General features: G+C 48.2%; 2 protein-coding genes across 4 annotated transcripts in view; both read right to left on the bottom strand.

The window, feature by feature from the left end:
- Positions 1 to 3055, bottom strand: part of PHKA1 (phosphorylase kinase regulatory subunit alpha 1) — a 32068-nt gene extending 29013 nt beyond the window's left edge. For 2 of the 3 annotated variants that reach the window (XM_048514505.1, XM_048514507.1), the window contains exons 1-2: positions 2961 to 3055; positions 2594 to 2711 (exon numbers count right to left, since the gene is read on the bottom strand). In XM_048514505.1, coding sequence (XP_048370462.1) covers positions 2594 to 2711; positions 2961 to 2962 — 120 coding nt within the window. In that variant the 5' untranslated portion in view covers positions 2963 to 3055. The remainder of the gene's footprint in view (positions 1 to 2593; positions 2712 to 2960) is intronic. The other variant, XM_048514506.1, reaches the window with a different exon arrangement.
- A 12599-nt stretch (positions 3056 to 15654) lies between these two features.
- BMP15 (bone morphogenetic protein 15) lies at positions 15655 to 18540 on the bottom strand. Its single transcript, XM_048514603.1, has 2 exons — positions 18174 to 18540; positions 15655 to 16544 (listed from the first exon to the last, which is right to left on the bottom strand). Exons 1-2 carry the CDS (start codon positions 18538 to 18540, stop codon positions 15655 to 15657), a joined length of 1257 nt encoding a protein of 418 aa, XP_048370560.1.
- Positions 18541 to 25677: the final 7137 nt, after the last annotated feature.

Raw genomic sequence — 25677 nt, 5'->3', positions numbered from 1 at the left:
CAAAGGAGAGATCTCTTTCATTTTAAGCCAAGCAGACAATAAAAGTTAGACAAGCAGCAGATGCGTCTAAATTGGTGAAAAAAAATCACATCTAAAATCATGCCAGCATTGTATTTGTCTTCTTGGCTGCCCTGTCAAATAGCAGTGGGCTGCTTTGAAACACCAACCCTTTACCACAGTCCCTCTCTACTTTCTTTCTTTCTTTCTTTCTTTCTTTCTTTCTTTCTTTCTTTCTTTCTTTCTTTCTTTCTTTCTTTCTTTCTTTCTTTCTTTCTTTCTTATTTCTACTTATAGGCCGCCTCATCCCCGAAGGGCTCGAGGCGGCTCACAGCACGGCTGTCCTTCCAAACAGCAATCAACAAAAATAGAAAATAAGACAACCAGTTTAAAACTTACACAATAATTTCGTGCCATCAGTATAAGTTAATTAAAACAATTAAACGGTAAAACCGTTTAACCATGCAGAGGTGGATCACGAACTTTGCCTGGAGTTCAGCCAGGAGGAGGAACCCACGAACATTGCTCAGAGGAACAGACAGCAAGCGGAGGACATTGAGTCATGAGTGCTGTGCCAACTTGGGGAGAATGCTACCCACTTAGCTGTAAACAGCAGCCTTGGTTTTTCTTACACAAAGGCCAAGCCAGGCTCTCCTTTCCCTTGGTCTTGCCAGAAACCAATAAATCTGGGCTGTTTTGTTCACTCAGCCTTCTTTGAGCTTCCATTCAGAAGTCTAGAGCTACAGGGTGGGACCTCCCGCACTTGGAAACAGGAGGCCAGAAGTGACAGACAGCCCCTGCAGAGGGCAGGATGAAAGCACCAGAATCTTTTTTAACAAGAAAGGGAGTCTTTGCCTTGCTGCAGCTTGTGGAGTAATGTCAAAATTCATCATTACAATAATGACCCACATACTTTGCAGGTTGTTATATTGTTAACTGATGTGTGCTGCTTCATTCATTTATCTTTTTATCTCACTGTTGCTCCAAGGAGTTCTAATTGACATACATAGTTCTCCTGTTTCCATGCGATCTCTACAACGTGTGAGACTGGCCCAAAATCATACAGTGAGAGTCATGGTAGAAGTGGGGGCACAAGATAAAATGAGACAAAAGCAGTTTTTTGTTGCTCACTTCTTCAACCTGTCAAAAGTATGCCATTTGACTTCTGTGGTAGAAGAGTGGAGGGAAGGTAATGAACTCAAGCAAAGCATTTACAGACAATTACTTTATACCAGTCAGACCACTGGTCTGCCTAGCTCAGTATTGTCAAATGCAGTTCATATACCGAAGGGAATTTAGAATTCTGGTGAAATAGCCAAACTGCTGTACAGGCACAATTTCAAATCTACCGCAGGTCAGCACTCACTGATTACTTTCAAGTGATCTCTGACTGTGAAATGCTAAGTAACCACAAACAGTTCAGTAAAGCTGCAGAGGATGTGCAGTATGAATGTTACCGCCAACCTACGCCACGAATGAAGCAAAGGAAGCACTTTCTTTGGAAATAATAATCATGAATATCAGGTGCTAACAAGAAGCCCTCTCCAGTGCCTGTTGCCTTCCATGACTGCTGAATAGTTTAAGAACCGAATGCTGTGAAGAAGACCAAGGAGGGTCAGCTGTAGAACACCCTATAGCAGAGGTGTCCAACTCTTGCGCTTCAGATGTTCATGGACTACAATTCCCATCAGCCCCTGCCAGCATGACCAATTGGCTGTGCCGGCAGGGGCTGATGGGAATTGTAGTCCATGAACATCTGAAGCGCAAGAGTTAGACACCCCTGAACATCCTTAGTTGGGGGTCTCTGCACCAAAGTCCGTGCTGGGGCATCCCAGAGGGGTTTCTCTTCTCTCCCAATCCTCGAAATTTCTGCCATATACACGTGCTCCTTTCGTTTTCTCTTGCAGCGAGTCCAGTCACGAAATCGGAATGCATGCTCGGGCAACGCGTGGGATTCGGTTTATGAGCTTTCAAGAATACCCCGCGCTTCCTCTTTCCCACACGGAGCATCCAGTTGGGACAGAAGTGGGGGGGAGTTACACAACCCAGCTTTTTCAACGAGCCAGGCCAGAGAAGGGCCACTGTAGGGGCTATTACGAGATATTAATAGCAACTTGGTGCACCAGCTGGGCAAGATACTAATCTCCCTGCGACGTTATGCATCAACAGCCGCATCTTGCCCGAGTCTGGCGAGGGCGACTGGCACCTGCAAGTGTCTACGAGGCCAAGGCTCCGCGCCGAGAGGCATGTCCGGAGACGCCTTCGAGTATTTGCCACGCAGGTCGCCTCCACGGCCCTGGGAAACCTGGAGCTCTCGCGGAGCTCCCCGCCCCTGCGCTTTTCTTGCGGGCTTTTGCGCTCCGCCGTCCCCGATACCAAAGCGGAAGGAGCGCCAAGCCGCTCAGGACTTGCAGGCGAAGGAGCCCGTTCCAGGGACGTCCCGATCCGCCCTTTCCCGCCCGACGCGTCTTTTGCAAAGAGGAAAGAATCAGACGGGAGAGGGGGGTACCGACCAAACCCCAAGCAGGCAGCTGCCCCAGATAACCCCCCGCGCGCGAGGGCAGGCAGGTATCCAACCGGTGGCGCACTAGCCCACCTGGTGGCACAGGATTGTCTGTTGCACCAGCCGGGCATAGCCATCCAGCCGCACGCCAGAGTTGCTCCGGCTCCGCATGGTTGAACCGGATTCTGCAGCCGGCTTCTGATACCTCCGCCTGCAGGGATGAAATAAGGACACACAAGAGAAGAACTCGCCCCCGCGCGCTCTGGGCCCGCCTCCTTTAACCCCTCCATTGCCTCCACTCCCGCCCCCCGACCCGCTTGTCTTACACAGGGAACGCGTTTCTCCGCAACCCGGGCGTGAAAGGGTTAACAAAGTATCTTGGGCAGTCCTAGCAGCTCCATAGCGAACGACTCTTTTGCAAGAAAAAAAAAGGTTCCTTTGCCCGGCAAAACAAACTCACATCCGCCTTGGAGCGAGGCGATTCCTGAACGCGTGAGGGGCCGGATCGGCATTCTTACATCCTTCTGTGTTATTGATCTGCCAGGACCCACGAAGGGTTCTTCTTCGGAAGTTTACTCTTTAGGGTTGTTAGTTTTTAAGACCGGGAGTGACGCGCCCTGGGGGGTCCGCGCGCGCCCCCTGGCGGAGGTGCTCTAAGTCGCCGGTGAGTGAGATGGAAATCAAAGCGTTAAGAGCACTTTGCTCGGTGGTGTCGAAGGGAGGAGAAAAAGAGGGTCCGGGAAGTGAGAGGAAGCAATTGTTAGAAAGGCTGTGTCGAGTTTGTTTTCACTGCTTATTTAGTTTGTCACAAAACCCTCCAAAAATGACGTCCCTGTTGTGTAAATGGATTAAACAGAAGTTTATTTGGGGTTTTGTGTGGTTTCCGGGCCGTGTTCTAGTAGTGCAGAAGAAATCAGGAGCCCTCCTTTTCCCCCTTTATAGTATAGTGTTTGTGTGTATACTTCTACTTGTTGTTTTTGTTTGTCTTATTAAAAGTTCTTATGAAATTATACAGAAAATGACTGAAAGTAAGCTGCGTGTATGCAAGAAAATATTTTAAGCAATGTGTTCATTTGAAGAGCATCCTATCTGAAGCATTCACCCACATGGTTGCATCAATTCTGTCTGAAATGTTGAAGAGACTTTATTAGAAATATGCACTACCTCGCTCCCTGATATTTTTTGTTGGCTCCACCTCCTGCAGCAGCCATTTTGTGGTTGCCCTCAGCACCTTGTGTGATAATTTTGTGCAGCATGCTCAGAAAGACTGGGGACCAGTGGTGGGATTCAGCCTATTCGCACCTATTCGGTAGAACTGGTAGCTAATTTTTTGTCTAGTTCAGAGAATGGTTGTAATCCCACCACTGAGTCCTTTCAGAACCGGTTGTTAAATTATTTGAATCCTACCACTGCTGGGGACTCCTGCTGTGGTGTGCGAGAAATGCCTTGTCTTTGTTTAAAGTTAAACCATTTCAAAACTAGAGAAACTGGTCATAACAAAATTACACAGGAATCTGGTTGCATAAACAATTTATTTCAGCATGTGTTTTGGTGAGTCAGAGCTCACTGCCTCGAATGGTTAGAAATTGATATCCATCAGCCTGGGATAAATACACAAAAGAAGGGGTGGAGGAGATGCTACAAAGAAAGGCTGCTATGAAGCAAGATCCAATCAAAGTAAATCCAATGAAAAGAGGCATTCGTTCACCTAAAATAGGTGTGAGATGCTTCCAACAAAAAACAACAGAGTAGAATAAACATTAAATCTAATGCAGGATGACATGAGACAGTGAATCAAATCAGCATCTGTAAAAGATGAAACGTATAAGCTGTTGGCACCTCCACTGAGTCAGGAATGCAGTGTTTGTGTCATGCTCTGGGATAACACAGTTGCTGCTTTTCGATGTTGCAGTTTCCATTGCAAAATCACAATACAAAAGCCATGCAATACCTCCTATTTGGATTAACCAAGTATAAAATAATGAAGTCCTTGTTAAAGACACTTCTGAAAACGAGGCATATCTCTGATCAGCCAAGATTGCTCTGGGAGCTCCAAAGACATCTACACAGCCTGGACTTCTTAGCCCATGAAAGTGGTGGCTTGTAGAAAGAAACACGCAAACTTGAGTCCTAATATCTGCTGAAGGGCTTAATATAAGTAGCCGCTAGGTGGCACCTTAGTGCCCATTTGTGACTTGCACTGTAAGGAATAACAAGTTTATCAGCCAAGCAGCCTTTGAGTCTGAGCTGTAAAACTGTTTCCACATAGGCAATACAATCCTAAGCATGTTCACTCAAAAGTAAGCCTCGCTAAAAGCCATTGCACTTGTGCTTGGCATCACAGGCTAAAAAGTGCCAGAGGGAGCCTGTGGCAGTAGAACCGTTCAGGAGTCTTGTTGTGGCAGAAGTTTTTTTGGATGGGAGCCTATTTTCTCAGGTGCATGAAACAAAATCTAGGAAACAGGATCAGTCTAGCTAGCCTATGGAAGCAGACATGCTTCTAAGCTCATTGGCCCCTTCCGCACATGCAGAATAATGCACTTTCAATCCACTTTCACAATTGGTTGCAACTTGCAAGTGGATTTTGCTATTCCACACAGCTGCAAAGTGCATTGAAAGTGGATCGAAATTGCATTATTCTGCATGTGTGGAAGGGGCCTTAGAAGGGAGTAACTCTGGTTAGGATTGCACTGAAATCTCCATTCAAGTGCCACCAGACTCCTTGGTGTCTCACCTTGAAAAGTGCCTTTCAGAGTCTACTGATCAGTGAATGTACTTCATGAAGAAGAGACCTCAAATGGCCAGTGTGTGTAACTCAAGCATATTTGCGTGCATGTTAAGTGCCATCAAGTCCTTTCTGACTTATGGCAACCTTAAGAATAAATGACCTCCAAAACATCCTATCAGTAACAGCCTCGTACAGGTCTAAAGGTAAGTTTTACAGTTGCATTTTTAAAAACTGTGTTCAAGGCCGAAACAGATTAAATCCACAGGATACAAAAACAAGACTTCAAAAAGTTTGTATTTCTCGCTAAAGTTACCTGTTTTTTTAAAAAAATATTTTAAATATTGTACATGCTGAAGAATCCACTTGGTTACTGTTTTATGTTTACTGTTGCCAAACTCCAGGTGGGGCATGAAGATCTTTTGGGTTTACAAATCATCTCCAGATTACAGGCCAGTTTTCCTGGAGAAAATGGAAGCACTGGAGGGTGGGCTGTTTCCATTATCCCAGGGGTGTCCAATTGGCCATGCTGGCAGGGGCTGATGGGAATCATAGTCCATGAACATCTGGGGCACCAGAAGTGGACACCCCTGCATTATCTCCTATAGAGGTCCCACCACTCCCTAACCTTGCCCTTCCACCCCAAAATTGCCAGCAATTTCCCAATCTGGAGTTGGCAACCCTGTACAGTATATTGGTTTAACATGGCACCACTATGGCCTCTGCTTCAGCCTCCACCCCAAAGACACAAGCACGGAACCGCAACTATTTAGTGCCTAGCTGAGCATCACCTCTCTTAAGCAGTTTTTTGTCACACTAGCAGGTGTGTTTGGGGAAATGAATTACCCTTCTTAGCCTGGCTCCTGCTAACATGTGAAGGCCATCCCACTCTGGCACAGCAAGACCTTGTGTTGTGTACACACACAGTGGTTTGGCCCAGTTGCACAGTGTGTTCTCACCCCTGGCTCAGAGAGGCTATCACTGGAGTCATCTCTCCAGGGCACTGACCTAGCAGATCCTCTGCTAGCAGGCTCCTGGGAATCAGCTATATTTGTTCTACAGGGAACAAATGTGGGACTCTGGCCACAGGGCTTCCTATTTTGGGAACTCACCTATTCATGGCTGAGGTTTTCTGCACTTGGCGGCATTTTTCCTTTGGAGTCACTCTCTGGAATCATCTCCCTTAGCAAACTTTCCAACAAAGGCTTTCTGCTCTTGGTTTCCATTCCTACGCTGTTTCACTTTGGGACCCTAGCAATGGTGGGGCACCATACAATGGCGAGATCAGAGTCTTAAGCCTAAGCAATGATTCCTCTTCAGTCATGTGTCAGAAAAAAATGGTTATCTTGTTCGCGGGTTGTTCCCTTTCCCACTTTCCAAGTCCTGGCAGGCAACTGAAGAAGAGTTTGGATTTATACCCCACCTTTCTCTCCTGTAAGGAGACTCAAGGTGGTTTACAAGCTCCTTTCCCTTCCTCTCCCCACAACAGGCACCTTGTGAGGCAGGTGGGGCTGAGAGAGTTCCAAAGAACTGTGACTAGCCTAAGGTCACCCAGTAGAAGTGCGGAAACACATCTGGTTCACCAGATAAGCCTCTGTCACTCAGGTGGTGGAGTGGGGAATCAAACCCAGTTCTCCAGATTAGAATCCACCTGCTCTTAACCTCTAAACCACGCTGGCTCTCTAGCCCCATCTGTGGCACTCAGAACCTACAAGGTGCAAGTGTACCAGTTGTGTATGCTACCACTGAAAGGATCTGCCTCTTGTAGCAAAGGTTATTAACATGCAGAGTTGCCTTCTACCAAATCAAGCCACTGATATCTCTAAGCTAAGTATTGTCTCCCTTGACTGGCAAAGGTCAGACAGAAATGTGTCACTTCCTACACCTGCTTCCCAACATCTTTTACCTAAGGATGCTGGGGGTCGAACTGGAAACATTGCACATAGCAAGCAGGTGCTCTGCTCCCAAGCTATGGCTGGGCCCCTAGTGGGTAAACGTCCAGAGAAATGCCTACAAATATACCTTGGCCCAGTGAAGAGACAGAGCTGCTTGGGAGGGGGTGCTGGGCAACAGGCCTGGGAACAGTTGGAAATAGAAAGGGGCTCAGTGGCTCCCTCTTGTTTCATCAGACTGCTGGCAAGTATGTCAAGCCATCTAGCTGATTACTGTCTCTGTGCCTTTGGGGAGTGGGGTTCAAAGCTCTTCCCTGGAGCCAAATGTACCAAGCCTGGCCCCCAGTGCCCCTTGCATACCAGTCTTCAGAGCCACCCCATCTGAAATGCTTGAGAGAGACAAGAGACTGTAGAAAGGATGCCAGGACCTGCAACGTCCCTCTTCAGGATTTGACCTGGGGGTCTGCACAGTGCCCATTCCTAGGAAAGAGGCAGACAACACAGATGTGAGCAGGGGAGTAGCCACTCGTCCTCCCTCCCTGAGTCTTCTTTTGATCTCTGCCACAGTACTTGAAGGCCAAGATGCTGCCATGTTGCCATCCTTTTCCTGTGGCCCTGGACAGTGTCGAGCCCTTTTTTTTCCTCCCTGCAAGTGGGCACCTCATACTCACTGGCATGTGTAGGTACTACACTCCAGCCCTCTCTTGCAGAAGGCGCCCAAGGGTTTACTGCCCATTGTCCGCCACAAGGGAGTGGAACGCTTGGTTCGACGCAAGAGCAGGCGCCAGCTGGAAGGAGCTATCTTGGAAGCAGATGCCATGTGGAGCTTCAGCCCAGTGAAGGCTTGGCCTCTGGCATGCGTGGCCAGCACCTGCAGAAGAGAGGGATGGACTTGGTGACAACTTCTTGGTATGAACTGTGCCTCAACAGCTTGCTATTAACCCCCACCCCGATTCATTCATTCATTCATTCTCTCTCTCTCTCTCTCTCTCTCTCTCACACACACACACACACACACACACACACACAGCCACAGCACTTTGTGATTATTTCCCATACTCCTGAACTTAGGCCTGTTATTTAAATTGATCCTGGGACTGAGCTCCAGTAAGACCCCAAGAAAGAATCTATACCTTTTTTTTAGAAATTAAAATAAGCAACTGTTTAATTAAGTCACAGGATTGGGGAAGGGGTGGGGGGAGCGTCCACACAATGGCATTCTCTAACCATCCCCTCTCTGGGCATTCCCTGTGCTCAATATATTTCTTCTCAAACCTCATTTGGTTTAGTCTTTGCAGAAAGAACACTGTCCAAATGTGTAAGAAAGCCACCTGGACAGGAAGGTGAAAGATCTACACATATTGGCATCATTTTCCTTGCCTCAGTTCCAATGGCTACCCTTTCTCCCCTTCCTCCAGAGGGTGTTGGGAGTTACTGTTCTTGCACTAGGGCACAATAACGTTATAATCTTTTGCCACAATCAAGAAGGCTCCGCTGAATTCTTAGCTCTCTTTCTCTCTTTTAAAGGTAAATCTCTAGCCCTTTTTGAGGAACTAGTTACTAGTGGGTTACACCAATGGACTTTTATAAAGGCACTGTGCTATGTCTTAATAGCAATAGTTTTTAAAACCTTCCAAAGACTTCCAGTGGTGCAGTGGGAGGAAATACAGGGGAAATGGCAAGCCCAACAGAGAAAAGCATGCACAAAATTCTCATGTAGACACTTCATTGCCAGTGCAAATGCCACTTCATTTGTAGCAACAAAGTCCTGGAACCCCTCACCGTGTGGAAGCTGCCTCAATCAGCAAATTAAGATCTGGCCCTGGGAATAAATCCTCCTTATCTGACAGGAATCCTCAGAACAGCATCCTTCTTCTCCCATACAAATCACAATAATGGGGGCCAAACTATTTGCTTCACAGAAGGAGCTGAGCAGCAGGTCAAGAGGGACGGGGTCAGAGCCAGGCTCTTTCCATTTCTGCACAGGTTGGTTGTTGCAGCTGCAGAGGGTGCAGAGGAAGCTCCCAAAGTGCAGCCTGTCTTGCCAAAGGCTACTACTACTCTGGCTTTGCCCCCTTCTTGTCCCACTCCCAATTCACCCCTCTGACATGACATGACTTACCTGCTGGGAACTGAGGAAGAGGAGCAAAAGCACCCCAAGCATTAGGGCTGTCCGAGCTCCAGAGGAAAGCACACAAGCCATGTCTCTTCGCTGCCTCTGAAGTCACTGGCCTTGATGTCTGTGTTCTACAACCCCCCAAAGTCAAAACAGCAGTCAAATCTTTCTGAGTTGCTAGTCCTCTAGCCCGCCCTTTATTTATCTCGGGCTGTCTCCACCTCCACTTGCCTCCCTTCTCCTCCCCCAGTAAAATCCACAAGGCTCCAAGTGGACAGCTGAGAGGCGCTAAGATGAAACTGTGCTTCGGGTATCTTTCCTGCAAGTTGCCTCTTTTTCCTCAGCGAACACAGCTTGCTCTATCATGCTCTGCCTGGTCTCCAGCATGGCAAGACTCTCAGTCTGTCATTCTGCACACTTGTTGTAGGGCTCTGCATGGTCCTCTTGCAAGCAGTCATGTTTGTGGTACAGACGGATAAATTCCTGTTGAGCAATAACCATTCTGGTAGCAAGTGTCATATTCAAGAATTAAAGGTTTGCAGAGTTAAAAAGGAATATCTCAGCGGTTATTGAGGCCCACATTGGTAAAAGCAGATCTGGGAGCAGGTGTAGAATAGTAAATATGGGAATAAGCTGGGATCTGAAAAGTAATGGGTTTCAGTCACACCTCTTCCACCAATTTGTGTGGTAGCCTTAATTAGCAAGTCACTCATAGCCTGTTTCCCATCTGCAATACAGGTCCAATAACAGGGCCATTGTAAGGATTATAGCTGCCCATTGGAAATGTAGTCATATGAAGAGGAAATCCACTGTGCTGAAATAAATACCTCTGCCTAATATGACTGAATACTTGAATGCTCCTGATTAAATGAGCTCTGACCCATGAAAGCTATGCTGGAATAAATCTTTGGAAAGGGCCACTGCATATGTGATATATGTAAAGTACCTTGAACAGTGGAAGTGACAAGTAATATTATGCATGTCTTCAGATTTTGGTTGTTGCTCAGAGACTTGTTCATATGATCAGGACTTCCAGCTGTCTATGTGACCAGTTTTCAAAAATGGCAGATAAAGATGGACATCCGGTCTGGCCTACAGCATCTCAGACTGTAGCTGCAGGTCTACCAGGGATAAACTCGAACCTTTCTCAACAGGCTACTTTTCTATGTGAAGGAAATTTGGTTTTGTAGGAATAAATATCCTTTCCTATCAGCCTCCAACTATGGTTCAGCTCAAAGTCAGGTTTACACCCTCATTTTTGCTTATGTGAACTAAACTTGAAACAGCCTGGCTAAACATACACATACAAATCCCCCTCCCCCAGCCCTCGCTCCCGTGCATATAAGGCTGTTCCAGTCACATTTCCTTGCTAATGATCTGGAGTCTTTTCCAAGCCAGAAGTTAATCACTTTTCATGCTTCAGCCTAATGCATACCTTTACAATGACCCCATTCAGTCTGATCTGAGTCAAGGGCTTGAAATCAGAAAGTAACTTGCTGAATGAACAGCAACAAAAGTCTCTAGGGCAGTGGTTCTCAACCTGGGGTTCAGGACCCCTTTGGGGGTCGAATGACCCTTTCACAGGGGTCTTCTAAGACTCTCTGCATCAGTGTTCTCCATCTGTAAAATGGATAAATGTTAGGGTTGGGGGTCACCACAACATGAGGAACTGTATTAAAGGGTCACGGCATTAGGAAGGTTGAGAACCACTGCTTAGGGCAGGGGTAGGGAACCTGCGGCTCTCCAGATGTTCAGGAACTACAATTCCCATCAGCCCCTACCAGCATGGCCAATTGGCCATGCTGACAGAGGCTGATGGGAATTGTAGTTCCTGAACATCTGGAGAGCCGCAGGTTCCCTACCCCTGGCTTAGGGCAACTCACTTGGTCCAGAAGTTTGGGCTAGATGAGCTATCAGTGAAGAAAGTTCAAGCACCAGACCTTCCTCCTTTCCTATTGTAAAAATTATACATATTAGTCAAGTGATCATTAGCCAGTTTGTCATGACATGTTGCATATATTCACAGCAGACAAAAGGAGGTACTTCTTCACTCAGTTAATCATTAAATTGTGGAATTCACTGCCAGTGGGCTCCGTGCTGGCCACTAGCACAGATAGCTTCCAAAGAGGACTAGTCAGAGTCACAGAGAATAGGTTTCTCAGTGGCTACTAGTCATAATGATGACAGGGAACCTTCATATCCAGGAGCAGTAAACCCCTGAACACCAGAGCTAGGAGACTCTAGAAGACAACCTTCCTGTGGAAAAAAAATGACTGCTTTGGAGAATTGACTGTGGTTCCTCTTCTCCCAAAACCCTCCCAAGGCTTCATCCCTAAATCCAAGGAATTTTCCATCCAGTGTTGGCTATGTAAGAAAAAGAGTTTGGATTTATATCCCCCCTTTCTCTCCTGTAAGGAGACTCAAAGGGTTTTACAATCTCCTTTCCCTTCCCCCCGCCCCCAACAAACACCTGTGAGGTGGGTGGGGCTAAGAGAGCCCGAAGAACTGCGACTAGCCCAAGGTCAACCAGCTGGCATGTGTTGGAGTGCATAAGCTGATCTGGTTCACCAGATAAGCCTCCACAGCTCAGGTGACAGAGCAGGGAATCAAACCTGGTTCTCCAGATTAGAGTGCACCTGCTCTTAGCCACTACCCCACACTGGTTCTCAATGGTAATTGCCAAAGAGGCAACTCAAAAAGTGAGGACTCCTCAGGGTGTGAAAACTCTTCTTTTGTGTCACCTGCAGCCTTGTTGAGCATCCCAAGCACAGCAAGAGAGGTTATTGGGGCAACAGAGTCTTTGCCATCCCTCTGGAGCTGGTCTTGCATTGCATCATCTCTGTTCTAAATGAGTCAGTGAACTCGGCTGAATGATTAACTAGTATGTGCCCAGCCATCTAATTCTGCAGGCTGGTCTATTTACTCATCCCTCCCACTCTTCCCCCAATTCCCAGGCAGAACCACCCATGAGGAGCGATCAAAGGCTCTGGGAATGGTAAGCGCTTTCCCCAGCATGATTCTCTTGATGCCAAGCACATAGAGCCAGAAGTTATGGCCTGAGTTATGACCAACGCTGCAACCTCTGCCCCGCCAATGTGAATTAGGGTTACCAAATTCGAAGTGGGGCCTAGAGATGTCCAAGAATTGTAACTGATCTCTAGGCTGTAGAGATCGGTTCACCTGGAGAAAACAGCTGCTTTGGAGAGTGGATTCTAGGGCATTACAACACACGGAGACCCCTACCCCCAACCTCCAGGAATTTAGCTGGCAATCTTAATGTGAATGCTTTGGGATATATTGGAAATCAGGAAAAGTGGAGTAATTGTCACTTCTCCCATCTAAGTGAAACAGAAGCTTAATGCCCATCTGAGCAGCTAATTAAACTCCATTAGAGGTGTGGGGCAGGGAGAGGAAATGAGCTCATTAAGAAAGTGGCAGGCAGTTTAAAATATATTGGGGCCTGATGAACAGCACTTTCAGAATCCCTCTAATGCAGGGGTGTCCAACTATGGCGCTTCAGCTGTTCATGGACTACAATTCCATGCCAGCAGGGGCTGATGGAAATTGTAGTCCATGAGCATCTGAAGCGCCAGAGTTGGACACCCCTGCTCTAATGGTTCCCTTCACATTTCTCCAACAGCCTTTCTGGACCAGAAATCTTAGGACAAGAGGCCATTCACGAACAAAATGCACAATTGAGCACTTCTCCCCACCCAGTTCTGCAAATTGATCCTAACAGGTTAACAGGACAAACAGCAGAGGGAGGGAGGGAGGGAGGGAGGGAGGGAAGGAAGGAAGGAAGCTACTTCACCACTTCCTCCTACTAAATCCAACCAACTCTATGTGATGTCTAGAGGAACATTCCACGTGAAAGGAGGCCATAAACAAGCAGCAGGTAGATTACCTAGCCTCTGTAGGGGAAGTTCACCTAGCAACCGGTGTGCATGCCTATATAAACAAACTCTTTGCGCTGCTGTAGCATTCTAAGAGCGCTAAGCAGGAACGATGGTTTGACACTCATGTGACGCTGCCTGTCCAGGCTTGAGACCTTGTGCTGTGCAAGTACATCAGAGCTGGAGGTCTGCCCAGGTCAGGGCTGAGGCCTGTTGACATTCCATCCTGGCCTGGGAAAACTTTGCCCAGGACACTGGCCATGCTGGACCTTTTCTAGGAAGACAGCCCTGCATCCAGCCAAGTAGCATGCCTGTGAGCCCTTTGCTGGCAAACTGCAATAGGTCCTCCAGCCTCTAATGCCAGGAATGAACTCCCTCTTTTATACAACATTTGGGGTTCAGTCCAAACATTTCAGACAGAAGGTGGTTCAGACCAAGAAAGCTTGAAGGGCCATTTGCAATGCAAGTAAGCATTCTGGCCAATGCATTTTAAGATCATTACAAGCACAACTGCCTGCAACCTTGTGTATGGAAGTACCCTTCCTGTACCTTCACAACCACAGCTTAGAATCTGATGCTTCAGTAAACAGACCTTCCGGGTTTCTGCACATTCATGCACATATTCACACGATCACACAATAGTCCAAACACACTTCCACCTCTTCTTTTCGTCTGATCCTTGTGACTTGACAGCACTTAATACATACACACAAAACCCTGGAGTTATCCCCACAGTTTCAACTGCAGCCTGCAGAAAGTGGCCAAACAGTCCAACCCCAGTCCTTCCCCCCCCCCACCCCCGCCCCACTTTCAATCAGGAGTAATACACCAGTAGCCAGTGTCTTGCTAGTTAGATTTATTCAGCTGTTTCATAAGGTGACAAGATTGAACCCAGCTTTTCTATCTTCTTCCTCTCCACTCCCAGCTATGGTTTCTTTCCTCACTGCAATCGGGCTAAGGAATAAGAATACACTACAATCCACTTTAGCAAAAGAAACCAAATTTATTTACATAATCTCATTTTAAATAGACCAGGCAGTAAAGAGAAAGATACTCCCAGCTTATTGACTATTGATTCAGATCAGGGCAGGCTACAGTGTTTTTCAGGAGGAGGAGGAAGGTTAAAGGGTTTGAGGCCAAACAAGATGTCCCAGGCAGCCTACAGGGAAAAAAAGAAGTGTTTCAGAGGCTGTGTTAGAGGGAATCCCAGATCCCCCAGCATTGTGCCAACAGAAATGCAAATGTCAGCAAGGTGCTTTAAAACAGGGGTACAATAGATTCTAAACAGCAGCTTCCACTCACATCTACCAGGGACAGCTGAAGTGGCTGCTCTTCTTAGGCAGAGCTAGCTAGGAACTAAAGAGATTTTTTGCCAGCCCATGGACCACTTGGCAGCCATCCCTCGGGCCACATCCAATTTCCACTTAAAATATTCAGACATTCTGTTTTTTATTCTCTAGGAAGAGACTTCAAACTTTCCAGTTCCAGAGAGAAAGGATTTGCTCAACAACCTTTTCCCTCTTCTCCCCAGAGATACTTAAAAAAAAAAAGCCTTCAGCACTCCCCTGGTTGACACTGTTCAAGTTTTGCAGAGGACATTAGTGTGACTTTATTCATACAGTGAGGACACCGGCTGTGACTGGCAGTCAGTCCAAGAGGAAGAAGGGGGAGAAGCATGAAGGAAGTGATACAGCAGTGACATCAAGAATTAGTCTAAAGACACTAGCATCATAGGACATAAGAAGATAGTGGGACAGCTCGTGGGAATTCCCCAAGGAGAGTTCATTCCTTACCCACCCAACCCGTTCCAGACAGTGTTTGCAAAAGTGGTGTTTTGTTTCCCTTCCGAACAGACCAGCTGCTTCCAAAGCACTCCTGGGGCAAAAGAGGTAACACAAATCCAAACATTCTAGACCCACAAGCAAGCAGTGATTTCCTGTCCCCAGTTCCAAAGGAGAGAAATACACAGCTTCCCAGGAAGAAAGAAGGCATGATTCATTCAGTGCACTCAAAAGGCAGAGAAGTTTGCTTTTAGGACATTCAAGGGGCAGCAAACAAATCTCCAGAGACCAGGCAGACAGTCACCTATCTGCAGCATCCTCCCCATCCCCATGGCAAAGCTGGCCATGCTTTCTTCAGACTGCTGGCAGGATTAAGGAATTTATGTAGTCCACAACTCGGCTCTTTCTTTAAAAAGAAAAAAAAGACAATAGTTTGCCCACATGTGTATAAAAATCAATTTGTAAAACAGTCCAGTGAAACTGCATGCTCATCATATCACTGGGAAAGGAGGGTGTTGGGATCCAGATGAAAAAAGTAACCACATTTATTAAAAACTAGCACCCTCTCTTGATGCAGCTGTCAGAAAATGCAAGAGTCAATAAATAGATATTTAAATGTATGCAGTGCAATCCAGCTAGAAACCATGTCAAGTCATCCTTGCACACAGATTGGAGGCAGAGAGTCTCCAGGAATGCCACACAAGGGGGACCAGCATCACCTACACAACCTGCTTCCTCCAGAGAGATTTACCGACAAGTGCAGGATTTTGCAATCATGTCCTCGTACACTTTGTAAAGGATGGTTCCATTCTGTTCCATCATGAGGATGCTGATTGGACTGTACTCGTAAGGGACGCAGGAGGGAGGCGGGACACTCTTGTCTACCAGCTCGTTAATGAAGTTCTGAATGATGGCATGATTTGGGGAGTGGTAGCCAAAGTGCAGGACACGGGGACAATTGCCCTTGCAGTACTGGGGCTGGTAGGAATGTGGCGCGATGATCCAGTGGTCCCAGCCCAGCTGCTGAAAGCTGACACGGAAGCGGTGGAGGGAACAGTCCCTCTTCTTAGCGCGGTTCGTTCGAAGGTAGCTGGGGAGGTCGAGGGCAAGATTGCCCGCCTGGCGGGCTCTGCGCATCTGAACAGGCCCTTTGAGGTGCTTCTCTTCAAAGGGCCCCTCCCCTGAGCCTGAGCCCCCTAGCCTGGTCCAAAGTCCACTCAATGTGTCATTGAGGTAAAGTAACAAGAAGGGGTCATTTAGGGACACTGTGTCCTCCCAGGCAGGATCAGGGGTGGAGCCCCAAGGCTGCCCCACAAAGGTACATGCATGACTCACATGGAGAACTTGGCTGTTCTGGGCAGCCCAGACCCACGGCTGAAGGTACGTAGAAAGATCCATCTCCACCCAGCTGTCTTTGCCCGAAAAGGTGGTAGCATTTCTCTTGCTAACCTGTGGCAAAGTGAGGCTCAGGGTGGTCCTCAGCAGGACATCTTTGCTAGACAGCAGCTCAGCTGTGCACAAGAACTGGCCTTGAGCCAAGGACATAGTCCTAGAATAGACCAGAGTGGCCCTCACCAGGTGCTCCACTTGTGGCTGGATTTCCAGGCGGTAGTCGAGATTCCAGACCAACCAGGGACCTGCAGGATCAAAGGAGTGGGTCAAAGCCATGGGCACAGGATCACTGGGCAAGACAAACTCTATTCATCATCTGCTGCAGCACACAAAATGGTGGGCGCCATTGTGAAACTGACAAGAGCTCTATGCAGCAGGCAGGGGAAAAAAAGATCCATTTTGGCTGGCAATGCTTGTGTTCTGTGGAAACACAACATGCCAAAATGGATCTTTGTAGGACATCCTAAAGCCATTATATTTAAGCTGTGTGGAATCCACCAGTGAACTGACATTTCCCATTTGCCAGACCAAGGCAAACTCTTGGGCACAGGGATTTTTGGGAAAGGACCTCCCCCCACCCAAGTTATTACGCCATCATCCTAAAGGTATTCAGTTACTCAGCTTGCAAAGTTCAACCCAAATGGCAAAGTTGCAAAGTTCAACCCAAAACCCAAAACTTTTCTTCTAAGGGGAGGGGTTAATGGTGCAAAGGTTCTCAGACATTTACTCCATTAACCATTACATTCCCATCACCTTCCTTCCTAGAAACGCTACACTTCAAAGTCATGCTTTGGAACTGTAGCAGAAGGTACATCCTTATATTCAGTTACATTTTTATCATGGCCTTCCAAGGCAATATACGCAATCCACTCTTCCACTTTACCTTTACAACAAGCTTGTGAGGTAGATTAGGCTGGAGAGAACTTGTCCAAGGTTAGCCAAGGAGTTTCATGGAAAGAGAGGTTCTGATCTAGATCTGCCCAGGGCTAGCCCAAAAGTCTAGGTAACATGTAGGTGTCTTATTCTGTACCTGGCTCTCCTCCCCTTGTCCTGAGTTATCACAGAAAGCTGCAGACCATGAGATAGCAGCTGCCACCTGCTCTCTGGAAGTAACACTGAATAGCTGTGGCCTGTGAACCTTCAGACAACAGTAGACAGAGGCAATAGAGAAAGAACCCTGTGGGTTTCCAGGCACAGAAAGAAAGCCAGCTCACAGACGTGAACAAAACTAACAACTCTTGCCCAACACCCTTCCACAGAGGACAAAGATAGCAACCTTCAAACAGAGCCCCCACCTTCCCAGTGCCAAGTGGCCCTCTGGCCAAACCGAATTACATGAGAGGAAAGGTGGAGAGGGAGGAGGAAGAATAGAACGCTGTGGCCCACTTTCAGTCTCCACTATACAGACAAGCAGGGCACAACTATCCACATTAACAAATAAGGGACCCTTTCTTATCAGCTCTTAAAGGTCTGTCCTGCGTCAAAGCTGGCAGCCATGCTGGTTGAATTTTAAGATTTCATCAACCCTCTGAGCTTCCAATGCAACAGATCAAATTTTGCAGATCGCCCATGGAACGGGAAACCACCAACCTAGAGAACAAACCCCCTCCCTCACAGCTCTCTCCTCTACAGAGCCCTTAGCCTAGGATTGCCAACCTCCAGGTGATGGCCTGAGATCTCCCCTTATTACAACTGATCTTCAAGTGACAGAGATCACTTCACTTAGAGAAAATGGCATTTTGGAAGGTGGACTCTGTGGAATTTACCCCACTGAAGTTCCTCCCCTTCCCAAACCCTTCAGACTTCACCCCCCAAATGTCCAAGTCTTTCTCAGCCTGGAGCTGGCAACCTCACTTCAGCCCCTCCCGACTCACCTGCCCCAGGCCGGCGGGTCTTGGCAAAAGGCCTGACCAGGCGAATGGTATTGGTGGCCAGCTGCCGGTTCCTACGCGGGCGACCATGCCTGTCGGCAACGCTCCGATACAAGTTCAGCATGTAGCGCAGGGGCTGCCCTCTGGCTAGATGCTTGTTTCGGCCCCTGGGGCTGGTCTTGGGTGGGGCCTGGCCCAGAAGCACCTGAATGAGTGGAAGAGAGGGGGCTCCAGAGAGAGCCCCCACAGCAGCAGCAGCAGTAGCAGTAGCAGCAGCATCCTGGCCCCCCTCCAAGCCATGCTCTAGCGGAAACAGCATCATCATGAGAAATAAAGTTCCACAAGAACATAAGGCAGCTAGGGTGGCCATGATAGCACTCCGGTTAGGGGCCGATGCTCACAGGGCAGGAACTATGGCGCCTCACAGCAAGTCACCTCCCTAAAGGAAGCCGGGGTCCCGCTTCCACCCTCCCACTATGGCCCCATGCTGGGATTCCTGTAACACGGGGGAGCCTCCAACTCAATTTACATCCCCATGACCTTGTCAAGAGGCACATCAAGCAGCAACCCCTTCCAAAACTGCCAACAAAACAGACTCACATTCAGGCCTTAGCCCTTGCGAGCTAATTGAACCACAGGCCCTTGCTTCCCTAGGCCTGCAGGGGTGGGAAAGGAATTGGGCTGCCTGCTCAATCTTAAAGGCACACCTTCAAATGGAATTTAAAGGGACCGGAGGGCCCTTTTCTATCTACCACAGGCCTTCTCTACCACAGGCCTTTCTATCTACCACAGGAACCCCATTCTATCTACCACAGGCCTCCTCCTTAATCTGCTGAGCTGGCCTCAACCCTGTGGAAACCCAAATAGTTTCTGGAGGGGTCTCCTTAGCAGTCTGCTGTAGGCGTGCAGCAAAAGCAACCAGAAATCTTGCAGCATCAGGAAAGTGAATGGATTTGTTGTGGAGTCCACAAGGTAAACTGCAGGTTATATTTGGTTCCCTGATCATGCCAGAAGATTCTAACACCCCACCCCCCACCCCCGGTCTTCCAAATGCAGCTACTGGAGGAGGAAGACACAGGAGAAGGGGGGGACTCTTTAATCGTTCCCCATCGTTTTCCTACAGGAAAGTACTCCCACGGAATATGGCCCCCTGTCATTCCAAAGTCCCCACCCACACCGCTGCGCAGCTTTCTTCCTTCGAAATTCATGCCAGCCAATGCATTGGGAAAATAGGTGTGTGTGTGTTTAAATTAACTAGCCAGAGAACAAATAGTGGCGTGTAATGCCACACAGAACTATTTACAGCTTTGTGATGCCCTCTAGTGGATAGTGTGGTGGTGAGTGGCTAGTATAGGGGTAGGGAACCTGCGGCTCTCCAGATGTTCAGGAACTACAATTTCCATCAGCCCCTACCAGCATGGCCAATTATCATGAAGTGCTTCTGCGATCCTTCAAGGTAGAGTCTGCCGTGTGGATTCTGAATTCTCCAGGGGAAAAAGCGGGTGTCCCTTTTGTTCTAGTTCTAATGCAAATCCTGCTCACCTTTTCCTTTCCTTTCCTGCCCCAGCCTCTCTAACCCCGCCTGTCCCACTCTTCTTATCCCCAGGTAACATATTGGATCCAGTTGTTTGCATCTGGTGATTTTCAAGTGACCCTCCAATATCTTTCTGTTTTGCTTTGTTTTCCCTTCCCTGCAAAGGATTCTGCACAATTTGGAGTGGATCTAAGTGGCAAAAGGGGAACTCTCTCATAAATGTCAGCTTCGTCATTAGACATGTGAATCCGGAGCTGTTGCTAAATTTAGTCGGGGGAGACTATGTGCATCGTCCAATGATTTTCTCTTTATTCAATTATTTTTCTAAACGTGCCATAAATTGCTACAATCAGTCCCAAGTAGTCCCAACTGGAGTTTCTGAGCTAGCGAGGGGACAGACTGAGCAAACTGTTAACCTGGGCCCTTCTCAGGTGAGCCAAATTAGTTGCAGGCTTATTGAGAGTTGGGGTGTCTTGCTGGAAGTCATGAAGTTAAGTAGGGTTGAGCTGTGTTTGACAGTTCATCTGGCTCCAGGCCATTTGGGTTGGAGAGACAGGCTAGAAAAGATGAATCACTTCTGACCATCGCCATTCCTAGCCTGGCAAAAAACCTGTGAGGTCTTGTGATGGTTTCCCCCAAGCCGGCAAAGGGCCCAGGGGGAAACGAGAAGAAACCACTGCATCATGCCACGTGGTGACAGGGCTGTTTCTGCTGCCTGGCCACAGGCCCCTGACACTTTCATTTGTGCCTGCAGGCTTGAAAGGGGCTGCATGGCAGAATAAATAGGGGTGAGAGGGGGAAGCAGGCACAGACATGGCCATCCTGACATGAGCTGGAAACCTTCATTAGCACAGGCCAAAAGCCCCCTGATTTCCTGTGTCTTTGAGTTTCTCATCTTTCAAACCTTCTAGTTCAGCTCCCAACCTTGTTGAGCACTTCTGGAATTCTGAGAACAGGCATTTGCTTTATTATCTAACTCATGGATACTCTGCCTTCCCAGTGGGGATCCCAAGAGGCTTACATCGTTCTTCTCGCCTCCATTTTACCCTCACAACAACCCTGTGAGGTAGGCTAGGTTGTGAGAGATGGTCACACAGTGAGCCTCCATGGCATGAGTGGAGATTTAAACCAGGGTCTTCTAGACACTAGTCCGGCACTCTTAGCCATTGTACCACACTAGCAGTCATAGTAGGAACCATCACAAAATTTCTCTGATAGGCTGTTAGGTTGGCTTTTTGCTTAGAAGGAAAAAGTGGGCACTAGAAACAGACTAAGGGGTGCCACATTGGGGAATTGCTTCTTTAGCTGATGCCTAGGTGTCTCTCTTGTGTGCTGAGGTAAGCAGGCACCTGTGCTCTGCTTTTGGGGGGAGGGAGGCACCTGGGGTTAGGAGCCCCAACTCTAGCCTAGCCCTTGTTAGCTGGGCTTGCTCTGTGCTATTTTCAATACAAGGTGGTAATCTAGCCCTGAGCCTGCAGTGCTGCTGCAGAGAAGGCCTGGCTGTGACTGAGGCACATCGCCTGGCTTATTCCATGGTGACTGGTCTGTTTCCCTTTGATCTGTTTTCCTTGCACCAGTAGGGGCAGGCTGGGCTGAGCCAGACGGCAGGGAGGTCTCGAACCCTTCTCTTTGGCTTTTCTGCTGCAGATGACAACCACCTCTAGCCTGCTTCTTTTGTTGGCGCCCGCTCTGCATTCTCTGGTGGGGAGGAGTGCGTCTCTGCTTCTACCCTTGGCTCAGGGATCGGGGGGGGGGGGGGGGGCTGAGCGCACAAGCACAGAACTGCTGCTTCATCGTGCCTAAAGGCTGCGGGCTGAGGCTGCCCTGCTTTGGAGGACGGAAAAGGGAGTCAAGTTGGCTCCAGCAGGGCAACATAAAGGAGGCTCTCTCCAAGGGGGCTGCCTCTGGCTGGAGTGGGGTGGACTTGCAGGCTCCAGAGTGAGGATCAATTGGGACTGGCCAGTTGGGTGGGGGCTGGCTGCAGGGCCTGTGCAGTGCGGGAGAGCAGATGTAGGTGTTGCCCCTCCTTGTTGGCTTCCCCCGAGCAAGGGATGATTGATTTTGCAAGTATTTCCCTCAACAGATCAATATGCTTGAAAGTCAGACAAATTCACTGACTACAGGTTTGGCTGCGGCCTGCAGCGGGCATTTGTTTACATCTCTCTCGCCAAGTGATTCTGTGTTCCTCTCAGCCCCTCAACTGTAAAAGAAAATGTTAATGACTGACTCAGACGGAGGATGTCAATGCTTTGGACACTGAATGATGGACAACTTCATTATGAATTAAGATGGAGGTTGAAGTGAACAATATATTACCTGTCAGTTCCTGGCCTTACTCTACAAACATCTCCTTGATGTGGGTCCTAAGTGGCAATTCCCCCTCCTTTGGCTGTGCTCTCATCAGCCAGGGAAGGACCCTAAAACTTCCATAGCCTGGGTATAAATCCAGATCTCCTTTGCCGGCCCCATGATCTTGCCATCAAGCCTCAGGAATGGGTCTTTCCCTCTGTTTGCCCAGCCAGCAGCTGTGTTCACTGCAGCACCAGTCTCAAAATTTCCAAGCAGGCATCTCCCACCTGGAGGCACTTGGCAGCTATAAATAGGGATCCAAGGGGGAGTCAGTCTGAGACACTCCCTTTTTCAGGCGCTGGGAAAAGCTTTTGGCAAAAGAACAGGGGCTGTTGTGTAATGAGGTGGGTGAGCTTTGAGACAAGGAGCAGACAGTTGTTGAATGAGACAAGTCCCAGCAGAATGGTTGAGGGCAGAGGGGAAAAGACAGGAATCAGGGCAGGGTTGGGTGGCCAAAGGCAGGTAATTTAGAAAGCATTTCAGGAGATGGTTAGTCTCTGACCACCACCACCACCCCCTTTAAGCATTTGCGTACAAGCCGAACTCTGGGGAAAACTGCAGAGAGTATATTTCCCATCTCCCTTTCCGTACAGGCTTCCAAGTAGAGTTGCCAAGAACCTGGAGAAGAAATATTCTCCCTTTAACAGCAGCACGATCCGTGGGAATGGGCAGTTAAAGCTTTTAATGGCATGGAGATAAGTAACATCACCTGGTAAATAGCAGTCCTGTTAACCATCTGTTAAAGGGGCAGGGCACTTTTTCTCCAAGTCATTGACAGCTGTAGTCTAGCAATTGAACATTGCCTCTGACAGAGTGAGCTCTGGCTCACAGAAGCTTATGTTGTTAGTCCTCAAGGTGTTACTAGACCTCGGTTTTGTTTTGAACCTGGACAGCCTTTGGGCCAGGAGCTATGAAAGGGCAGAAGGAAAGACACTGTCAGTAGAAAGAAGTACAACTGAGCAACATAGATGGGCACCTGCCTCCAGGCGAGCCACTGCCCAGTTTCTCTCTGTGGCATTTATAGATGTGGGTGAAACATTATGAGTGAAAACTACCAGACCACAGCTGCACAGCCCAGAAAACTCACAAATGATGCTTTGTACATTTTTATGGATGTATAATCCTTGAAGTTTTTGCCCACACGCTGCTCACTTGGCAATATGGTAGTTCACACTGAATCACTTTTCAATGCATAGGTGACCTATAGTACAGTTATACCAATTACATACTTCACCCATGGGAGTTAATGGATTTAGAAGGATGTCATGGCTCAGCGACACACTGCTGGAATGCCAGGCTTCTGCATTTGCCGATCTTTCTGCAGTTGCTCTAGTCCGTGTGAATACATGAAGCTTCCTTGTACCGAATCACAGCATTGGTCCATCAGTGTCCATGACTGTCTAGTCAGGCTGGTAGTGGATCCAGGGCCTCGGGGAGGGTTTTTCACATCACCCATCACCTGATTTTTTAAACTGGAGATGCTGGGAATTGAACTTAGGACCTTCTGCATGCCACGGAGATGCTTTACCATTGATCACTGGCCCCCCAGAGGGCTTTGCTAGCATTCAACAAAGTAAGCGTGCAAAGGTGCCATACTCTGCAACACTTTGTGCAGCTGTGAGTTGCATTTGAGCAAAGGATCCCTGCCACAACTTGTTTATTGCAGATGGAGCTTTCCATGGCAAGGGCAACTTGATGCACGAATAGTAGTGGTGATTGCTATGTGCGCACATGCAGTTGCATCCAGTAGGGGGTGCTGCATCCTGAAATAAAGTCCAGCCTTTGTCTTCCTCTGATTGAAAAGTGCAATGGCTCAGAGCTTGTAACCAGAGATTAACATGCAAAGGATCCTGCTGCAAAGCAGGGTCTTTCCGAACACTACCGTGCCCTAGCTGGGCCCCACATTTCAACCTGAATGTCACTGTAAGCAGGACTCAGCAGTGCAAGCTTTGTTTCCAAGTGCTGAGTGAGCTTTTGGTGTTAAAATCGGGCTCCAGGGCTGGTCTCTAATTCAAATCCAGCCCCCTTCTCTGGCCTTCACAGCCAAGTCAAATAGCTTCTAGCAAAGGCCAACCAAGGACAGAAACGAAACCTCATGACCAAAAGGGACGCTCTCCCACCCCCCCCATCCTGGCCTTCCAGCTGAGTAATAAAAGATGGTTATTGTTTCCCAGGGTCGTGTTAATAATTGTCTGGCCTTTGTGCTGGGAGGGTTGGGGGAAGCCATTGGGAGCAATTCAGAGAGCAATCATGCACTTTAGGCAGCACTATAGTAATGCCTGCCTGTGTGTTTGGAAGCGCCTCACCATAATCTGGTTGAGTGTGTAAGCAGAGCTGTGGGGTTTCTCATCCCAGCTGTGTTGGGCAGCCCTATGTAGTCATTTACTGCAATAACTGGGCCCAATATCCCCAAACTGCTCTTTTTGATTCCTTGCGGAAGACCAAGTCCCTTGCACAATTCACAGCATGCTTGAAAAACAGCACCAGAGGTTTAAAAACTAGATACTAAGGTTGTTCTTTTTGCCAGATTCCTCTTTGGGATTCCACTCATATTGTTCCCTCTCTCTTCATTTTCCCATTAGAGCTCTTCCACTTCATAAAGACTCAATGGGGCAGATGAAGGGGCAGGCTAGCCATTTAATTTACAGGGAAAGTTCCTAGTAAGCAGCGACCTTCCTAGAGAATTTCTGGCAGCCCAGGAACAGAGCCAAGCTTAGTGCTACAGAGACCACTCAGCCTGGGTTGCTCCAGGGCCATTTTGTCATTCTAGGCCATGCCTAGGCAGGAGCTGGGTGAGCTAGAATGAAGCACAAGAGGATCTGGAAAGTTTCCAGCAGCCATGCTGTGGGCACACTCCGAATGGCTGATCCTGCCTCCCATCCCCTGACCTGCTGTGGATGTGTGCTGAGTCCTCGCAAGGGAGGAGTGAGCATGTCTGGGGTTGGTGGGGAGGTGGTAGATAAGCCCCCTCTCAGTCTGCTGCATGGAACTTAATTCTGAGCAAACAGGTTCAGATTCAGATGCACAGGGAGGAGGAGCTGTATGGATGGGCAGAAGGTCCCTTCTCTTCCTCACAGCTCCTAAACAAACACAGCTTGGGATTCACAGGGAGGCCACTCAGGACATTTGACCCCTGCCTCATCCAGGCAACATTTCTCACACAAGCCCTCTCCCCACGCCTGGCCCCTGGCCGTCTTTCTTTTCTACCTCATAGTTCTAATACACTCTGTGCATCTAAGCCGACTTAGCGGCCAGGGAGATGCTTGAAGAGCCTCTAAGCCAGATTTTAACCTCCTAAAATGTTGATTATTTTCCCTTAGGCTATTTTACGGTGGGTGTGTTTTCTGATTTATAAATTGCTTTCAGAACTCTATGAATGGAAGTGTTGCCTAGCCGTCATTAATTACGTCTACATCTTGCTTTTCCTCCCAGAAAGGGTGGCGTATGTGATTATCCCCCCGCCCCCGGGGTTCATTCTGACAACAATCCTGAGGTACGTTAGTTGCCCAGGGTCACTTGTGGAACTTATTGGCTGAATGGGAATCTGAACTCCGATCTCCCCTATCCTTGTCCGCCAGTTTAAACCCACCTTTCCTTTCTGGCTAGTAACTGCCTGAATAAATT

Source organism: Sphaerodactylus townsendi, linkage group LG13 (genome assembly GCF_021028975.2).
Source record: "Sphaerodactylus townsendi isolate TG3544 linkage group LG13, MPM_Stown_v2.3, whole genome shotgun sequence".
Taxonomy (NCBI): Eukaryota; Metazoa; Chordata; class Lepidosauria; order Squamata; family Sphaerodactylidae; genus Sphaerodactylus; species Sphaerodactylus townsendi.
This window is presented reverse-complemented; position numbering and strand designations above follow the sequence as displayed.

Excerpts from the sequence above, each read along its gene's own strand:
- BMP15 (XM_048514603.1), bottom strand. The coding sequence starts at position 18,540 with ATGGCCACCCTAGCTGCCTTATGTTCTTGTGGAACTTTATTTCTCATG. Across the intron at positions 16,545-18,173 it reads GACCCGCCGGCCTGGGGCAG|GTCCCTGGTTGGTCTGGAAT; the intron begins GTGAGTCGGGAG and ends TTGATCCTGCAG.